At 36.3% G+C, this 8603-nt stretch overlaps 1 protein-coding gene across 4 annotated transcripts; it reads right to left on the reverse strand.

Annotated features, from left to right (window-relative positions):
* On the reverse strand, positions 1-5961 carry LOC147852816 (uncharacterized). Of its 4 annotated transcripts, XR_015531282.1 has the most exons (7): positions 5810-5961; positions 4636-4771; positions 4118-4211; positions 3948-4025; positions 1820-1957; positions 1591-1728; positions 136-332 (listed from the first exon to the last, which is right to left on the reverse strand). XR_015531282.1 is itself a non-coding variant. In XM_087333227.1 (5 exons), the coding sequence occupies exons 1-5, from the start codon at positions 5844-5846 to the stop codon at positions 195-197; spliced, it is 483 nt and encodes a 160-aa protein (XP_087189353.1). In that variant the 5' UTR covers positions 5847-5961; the 3' UTR covers positions 1-194. The 4 variants fall into 4 exon arrangements, 1 of the variants encoding a protein (XP_087189353.1); XR_015531281.1 differs by having other exon boundaries at positions 1591-1957; XR_015531283.1 differs by having other exon boundaries at positions 292-1488; positions 1591-1957.
* Between the last annotated feature and the right edge of the window lie 2642 nt (positions 5962-8603).

An 8603-nucleotide genomic window follows, 5' to 3' on the forward strand; every position in this document is an offset into this window, starting at 1 on the left:
TAACGAAAATTTGGATTTTATTGCACAGAACTATTAGAAACACCAGTTCACATAAATCACAGAATCCCTGTATGTATTTCCTCATTCACATAAACACAACATCATTATGCTAAGGTCTTACGGAAAGAAAGAGAAAGATAATGAGAGCCTCTTGTTGCAGAAGGAGAAAAAAAAGGCCCTCTAAAATTGTTGGTTCATTGTGCTGTAGACTCCAACTTAACAACATTGTCATCCGAGAATGCGGTTCCATTTTCAGCTTTCAGTTGTGCAGCAACATTATCAATTGCATCATTCAGTTTAGCTATCTTCTCATTGAGATTTCTCCTAGTTTTCTGCAAAATAAAATATTCAAAAAATATTATCCAACAATAGTTTTGCATACAATTCCATATCGAAATGCATGATTTATGAATTTCATAAACTTCCAATAAAATGTCATCATACACCTTTTCCTGTGTTTCATATCAGACCAATAATAATCCACGATGTATATTTCAATTTAGAATATTGCCAAATAAGTTGGGCAAAATCAATATCTATGCTTAAACAGAGCTTCAGGCAGTTGGCATCACGTTTCCATACATACAGAGTTTTGTGCATGGTTTGTAATTACCACAGTTTCATACATGACGCACTAACTTTCATTTATAAAAGCTTCAGGCTTTAAGTTCCACTACGTGATCAGCTTTTATAGCTGCGCATTTAAAAAGTTCAAAATAATTGGTATCCAGATATTTGACCTACCTTTTCACATATTGCTGAAAACTTACTGTGATTGACATGTCTCCATTTACTGACGTAGACACTATGTTAGTTATGGAATCTCATTACTTCAATAGACTTTTGACACAAGAATAACTTTGAATCATTTGGTTGGGAATCAAATAATAAAGCTGTATCATGGACCACTGAAAGTGTGTAAAGTCTCTCTATCTACATGGATTTAATGTAGCCTATCCTCTTTTAATTAAGAAAAAAACCAGAGATATGTCATGCTCTATCAGATTGCCTTCTCCTGGTCTTATAATACCATGCAATGACATACATATGTCATTAACCAAACCAAAGTTGAAAGGTTTGATAGGATTTTGAAGAAATCAGGGAACCAAATGGCAAATGGCAGAGGTAATGTCCAAGTTGAAAGGACGAAGCTTCAAGGGAACTGAGGTTGAATGGAAGGATTTTGAAGAAACCAGGGAACAAAATGGCAAATGACAGAGGTAATGTCCAACTTGAAAGGATGAAGCTTCAAGGGACAGAAATTCATTAGAAAGTCTATCACATATTACTTCTGGCTACATGTAGAGTCCTTTTATCGGTGGCCTCCTGGCTATTTGGATGTGTTCTACATGTATGCCACATGGGGATGCAATTTGTTCTTCAAATATCAAAAGCTTGCTGAGGAAGATTTGGGAGAACTCAAAAGTATGCAAGATTACAGTAGGATAGTGCTTTTGGGTGGGAAAGATTAGGAGCCATCCTAGAAAGCTACAAAGGATAGATGGGAAGTTAAACCAATAATGCATGAGTTTCCCTTGAATATATGACATTATGGAAAACTCACTCTTCCAGTGGGATACCAAGACCAACCTGAAAGCCCAAATACTTTGCATGAGTTTTGTGTCTGCAGTCGGTCAGAACCATTTCGCTCTTGAATAACATTTCAATGAACAGAGCATCAAAGACCAATAGCATGCCATAACATTTATCCTAAATATCATGAGTCCCCTTGTAATCAAGAAACATTAGAGTATTTTAGCATTGCCTATTCAGAAAAGCACCTATTTTAATGAGTAATCAGCATTCTGTATCCAGATACCTGCATGGTTCAGCTTGCAAAACAACCGGCATAGCTTCTCAATGCGTCACTTCTCAATGGGAAGAGTTCATGATAAGACGATGATAAATGGAGCAGCCACATAGCTTGAATAAAGTTTAAACTAGCAATGGCAATGATCTAATGTTGTCGCAATGTTTTCAACACATAGTGTGAAACCACCATCAAAAGAGAATAAAATAGTAGTTCAAATAAATGAAGTAATGTTGTGAAGTCAAATATTGTAATAAATGAAAGGATAAAAAGTTAGAGGCGGGTTTTCAAAAGTAGGAAAAAAAACCTTGGCGTGGATATAAGGAGTAAAGTAGAGAAAAAAGCTCATAATTTCCTCGTTCGATGTCCAAATTAGAAAAGAAAAGATTCATAAGAAAGTTAACACAAAGGGCTTTCCAAATATATTTTGCATGTGTAATTTGAGATTGCAAAAGAGGAATAGTGATAGAAATAAAAAACGCCTCATATAGACGAGCTTTTTTTAGGAGAAAAAAAAACAAGCCATAGAAAACCTATAAATAAGAGCTATTCTTAAGAAGGAGGGAGAGCTGATAGGGATTTGAAGAAGAAAAGATTTATGTTTCCTCTCTCATACTCTTATACCCTAAGATTGATCAATTGAATAAGAAAATATTTCCATGTTTCCTCTCTCATATTCTCTTAATTTATGTTTTGCTTATGTATAAGTATAATTTAGTCTTATTCATACTCTCTTACTCTAAGCTTTGTTTATTCATAAGCATAATTAAGTATTATTCGATCTCACATACGCTCTTAGTCGAAGATTTTCTTGAACCTACGTATAATTAAGTATTATTAGTACTACCAATTTACTTTTATTCGAGGACAATCTCTCGTCTTTAAGCTTAAAGTGCATTAATCATTGAGCCATAAATCCTTCTGGTCCAGAACCCGACGGTTCCGCCTCACGATCCGCACTAGCTAGCGGATTTTCACGACAACATGAGTACAAACTATCTGTCATTTTATGCCCTTCAGAAAGCTGAATTTATATTGCCATAAATCTTCGCAAAAAGCAAGAGGTACATTTATCTCTCTTGATTTATAGCTTCTCAATGTTTATATTAGTGATACGGTCTCATAAAATGTGAAAACCTCCCTGTCGAGAATGAATTCATTTTTGCAGCAAAGGCTGCAGCATGCCATTGACTAACATTTTATTGGTTTTCATTAAGTTGACCCACCTAATTATGAAACCTCATGTGTCTACATATTCTCATGTATCTGCAAAGAGCAGTAAGCAATCTTGATATAGAATAACCAAAACTGTATCAATTGCAGAAAATTGTAAGAAAGGTATTTGTAAAAATCCAGCTCAATAATACGTGTGGGAAAACTTTGAATGGGTAATGACTAGAGAAGAAGCCCAACTAGTCTACGGCAACTCATCCTCTTTGGTTGAGTTAAAAAACTATGTTGTGCCAAAGAAAACCTCTGATTCAAAACCACAGTTCATCATGCCAAGGATAGATCGGACCAAAATGACTTAGTTTCTATCATAGAAGCCAAATATGGAGGCAGTGTATGGTTCAGATAAACCACAGTAGCGGGAAAGAGTTGGAAGAAAAGATAGAGATGCACAGCCAAGCATCCTATGTTTGCATAGTTGGAATAAAATGAGTTACATCAGCAAAAGACTCTAGAATAGCCAATTTAATACAAAGTGGGGATGTATGTGAGGTGGCTGTTTGGTCATCGAGTAACAGTTGGGCTACCAAACAGTTACAACATGCTTTAAATAAACAAGAATAAAACCTTAGCTGATAATAAAGAGCAGGTCTGGTTCTGCTACCCTTCAACAGATACCACCTCAAGTTTTTAGCCTGAACCACTACTGTTTGCACGTTCTCCATGGCAGCCTAAATGAACCTCCATAGGTGCAACAAGTTATTTAAAGGTTGAAAGTTATATCTTTTAGCTTCTTTCAGTCCATCAGAGAGTCACAAGAAATAAAACATACACAGTAACCCAAGCTGACAAGTAGCACCGGGAATACAGTAGGAACACAAACACTATAGTTCTCATACATGAAGACCGCCTTTGACCTAGCCATTTATAGGAGTAAAAAGTACAATCTATGCACCACACAACAAACCTCAATGCCTTCATCATCATCTATGTTGATCCTCATATTATAGAAGTCTTTTTGCTTTTCTCCAAAGAATGTTTTAATCTATTGTTGGGAAAAAAACAAAATGTGATTTAGACAGTAAACATAAAAGTTTTTGAACCTTCATAAAACATGATTGATATCTATTTAATTACCTGAGGTGCTAATAAATAACCCAATGTTCCAATGACCACGCCCCCCAGCATAAATCCAGCTACAAAATCAACACCACCGCCACCTCTTCTATCCCTGCCATATCTCACAACTAAGAGTTGCCAAAATTCCACAAACCAAGTTTCCCTAACACTACATCAATTTGAGCTTTTGTAAATGTACTGCAAGCTTCGAGAGCCTATAGATAGACTTAGTGAGATCAATGGTGACCTGTCTTACTGACAGTCTTTTACATAAACAAAGATTGGCTTGTGTAACATGACATTGATGTAGGACCACAATCCTTTCAGATAAAGAAGTAGTCCATACTCAACAAATAAAGATATTTTAAACATGTATATCATCCACTTTAATAATGAGTGATATAGTGCAATCACACAATGATTCCTACATCATAAATCAGTACAGATATTACTTGAATGAATGAAAAGTTCAACATAATTATTTGGCATAAATTCTTTACCAAAAACAGTCAGATTTTATAAGTCAAAATATTTACTTGTATTGGGCAGATATGCAGAAATTCCGTTTGCAATGTTGAGACGGTCTCTTCCATTGTACACCTTTATATTTCTTCAACCTTGGAGATAAGTTTGGCAAGCAAGATGTGTCTACCTGTCCAAGTTTGCAGAAGCCTACAAGTAATGAAAAAATACTGATGAATATCCTCCCAATCCAGATGAATAAAACAATACCAATATCCTACAAGTAATAAACAAATACTGATGAATATCCTCTCCATCCAAATGAATATCCTCCCCATTGACAAAAGTGACATGCAAACAATGGAGACTAATATGCATCTTTCTGATCCAGTTGAATAAAACTATATTTATTATAAACAATCCCAATGAATATTCTCTCCATTGATGTTATTATGATATGTAAGCAATAGAGACAGATGAACATGCTGTTCTATTAAAAAGCTCAGATCTACCTTTGCATACATCTTGATGAGGCACCCTGTCATTTTTTTCTTGTCATTCCTCTTATTGACACGCTTAAACTCTAAAGTTCAGATTTATCACTGCATACATCTTGATAAGGCATCCTAAATTTTTTGCATACCATTCCTCCTATGTGACACATGCAAATTCTAGCATCTCTTGTATAGTTTGTAGAGCGGATGAAACTGTTCTACTAATTAACATATATCTATGATGTTTCTGAATCCCTCCCCAATGTCAATGAGAATAAATCCAAGAAATAATAATGACGCTCCTGATCCAGATGATTACTGGCTTGTTAAGACCTCAAATTCCTCTTCATTCATCAATGATCACAGATTTTCTTTTGCATACGTCTTGTATATGAACTCTGATATTTCTTAATTTGCGTTTGTCAAACGGATAAACGCAAAATGCAAACAAAACATTTCCCCAAATTACATATCTCCAAGATGCTTTGGAAGGGTTCGTCCTCACACGAAAATTCCAGAATCTCGTGAATATAATGCAGAACTGATGATCCTTGCCTCTAACGGCAAATGAAAATTCTAGAATCGTTATTCAAATCAACTGTGCTCTTAGAGACATAAAAATCTGTGTTGAATTAAGCTCTCTCTCTCTCTCTCTCCGTCGAGTACATATACACACATCATCATGATCCGATCCAGCAGAAGCTAGAGAGCTTGCAGTAAAGAGAAATACATGAAGAGAGAGAATGAGACTTACCCGGTGCGATGGAGAGGTCGCAGGAAGAGATCGCCATGGCCAGGTCCTCGATACAAGAGGGTAGAGTAGTACAATGTGCGTGCGTGTGTGTGTGTGTGAGAGAGAGAGAGAGAGATGAAAAGAATGACTAGAGCTCTAGAGAGAGAGAGACTCACTCCCATGCAACTTAAAAAGGGAGAGTTTATTTTTTGCATGTTTATTTTTTGTTGTTGTTTGAAAGTGGTTGTAGTGTAAGTAGTCCTCACCATACATATACTGTATACATATATCTACATATATACATAAATACATATCGATCTCCACCCATAAGGAAAGAAGGTCACACTTGTACGTTGCAGGTAACACCTCGCTCGGTGATCCGTCTCTCTCTCTCCGAGCTCTCTGAGTCAAGTGAACCATTTCTAGATGTAGCATGTATACCATTTGTTTAGGTTGCACCCTATTCTCGTGTGAAGGGTTCGGATTGTGTTGTGTGAGTCGTTAATCACCAAATGTGTTTAGAGTTCTACTGTTGGAGAACTTCAAACGAATGTATCGGCCATATATGAGGGATTGTGTACTCCCACATCCCAGCTGGAATAACGTATGGCCATTGACATTAGTGCACCTTCCGCTCCACGTGCCATGTGCCTTGTGACCCACTTTAGCTAAAAATATAGTACAAGTGAGACATATGAACTCATGTATAAGGATCACTTTCGAGTGAGCTTGATTTTCAATGGTCAAGAGATGGCCGAAACGACTCGGGAGAATAACAAGGTTCCCATTTGGCAAAAACACCAAAGCCATAATTGGGAAGCATCAAATGCTTGAGTCAAGATTCTTCAAATCTAGTAGTATAGTTGAGACACGATGTATTCATGGAGCTTTGGATTCGATCAATGTGGCAATGTTTACATTCTTGCATTGTTATCATTATTTATGGTTTGCTAATTTTCCTTTAAGACAGTAATACGCTTTTCATTCTCTCCCTAGAACATTATTCCATGGAAGTATATCCTACCATAAGATGGCTTCTAACAATGGTCACACAGTCCCATATCATTTTTGTTTCTTGTATAATCTAACATTAATGTTTATGTTATCGTACAACCTTCACCAAATCTCTAAATGTGTCGTTCACAATCCTATTGTGAATGAATCATTCAACATGTCCTTTTAGCCAACCATATGCTAATGACGAACAAATTTGTTAGTGTTGCGGGATTAGGTGGATGTTGAGAAGTAGGTGAAGAATAAAGTATTTGATTCAACGTTGATCTTATATTGAACACGAATGCATCAAGTTGCATATGAGTATATTCAATATCCTTGTGCAAATAAACATATATCTATGTTATGTTCTAAACATATATCCTTTTATGTTCTCACACTCACTTCAACATAAAAGAAAAAAGATATTGTTATACCGCAAGAGTAGATGAAAATATTTGACACATCCTTTTGTGCCTATTCTAAGTCATGGCTCGATATCCATACACACATAGAGTTGTGTTCTTTTCAACGAACATGCAATGCCTTTGGGGAGGAAAAAAAACATGGATGTGTTTTTTGAGGGTCATATTAATAGAAAGAGATTGTTGTCAAATCGTTGTCCTTGTTCAAATCCAACGGACAATTGTCATGTTGTCAACTTGGAAATTGTACCCTCTTGAATGGAAATAGGCGACTCCGAGTTTCATGAGGCAAGTTGCTCGCAACTTGGAAAATTGACCCACCACCACACATATCATGCAATTTAATGTCTCTGGCACAACCAACCTTGCATTTCATACATTGTTAGGGCAACCAAGTGAACAAAAATAGTGGGTTCACAACTCATTGCAAAGGGATACACCCTATGATAGGAAGGTGGTGCGAGAACACTCAGTATTCGAGGATGGAGAGAAACGTGGAACCAAAAGATGATCGGGACATTGTTTAATAGGGCATTCAAGAAGTCATTCGGACTCATGGCGACAATCAACGACCCACAAAAGGCTTCGGTAGATTTCACCTCCAATTATTCTAGGACCCCATCGCCCACCTATTTTGGTGTATTGCTTCTTATAAGTTATTCTTGAAACTATAGGTCTAGTTTTTGTAATTAACCGGAACAAAACTTCCCCACGGTTTATCAGAGATTGCACATCATATATCGGGTTATGGATCTATTAGAAATACCCTTCAGAGCTGATGATTTTGCTGTGCATTCATCTTTCTTTAGCTCACGTCAGACCTCTTGATAACCTCTCCAACCGAGGGAAAGAGGGGAAAATAAGTGCGTGCTTATCAATCTGCTTAAATTCATAAACATGTGTCCATGTGCGTATGTATAATTATACATACGCATATAGATTTCCAATGCCTATGGTTCTGATTGATGATGGCGACTTAGGACTGGCTTTTCCTTGAACGGACTTTTCCTTAAAATTTGAAAAGAATAGATACGTTCCTACTGTTAAAAACATTACTACAGTGAATGCTCACCTTCAATCAGGCGAAAATACTGTTAATCTCTGCACAATAAGTCAGCAGCTATGTAGAATATGTCTTGATAGCTTTTATCCAAAACATCCGAGACGTTTGGAGAAATTTGGTATTTTGTTGTTTCTTAAATTGATGATGCTTATACAAGAGGCATATATCCATAAAAAGCCCCACTTTTGTTTATTATATAATAAAAAAGGATACAGCTAATGATCATCATCCATATCATGTGGTCTCTCTCAAAGAGATTACATTGTGATTTCATGAAGATCACATGGAAGGAGAAACATTAAAATGTTGAAAGTCTAACTAAGCATTGAAGAAT

Source organism: Azolla caroliniana, unplaced genomic scaffold (genome assembly GCF_043228905.1).
Source record: "Azolla caroliniana isolate FFs.n. ecotype wild unplaced genomic scaffold, voAzoCaro1.0.p SCAF_17, whole genome shotgun sequence".
NCBI classification, from domain to species: Eukaryota; Viridiplantae; Streptophyta; class Polypodiopsida; order Salviniales; family Salviniaceae; genus Azolla; species Azolla caroliniana.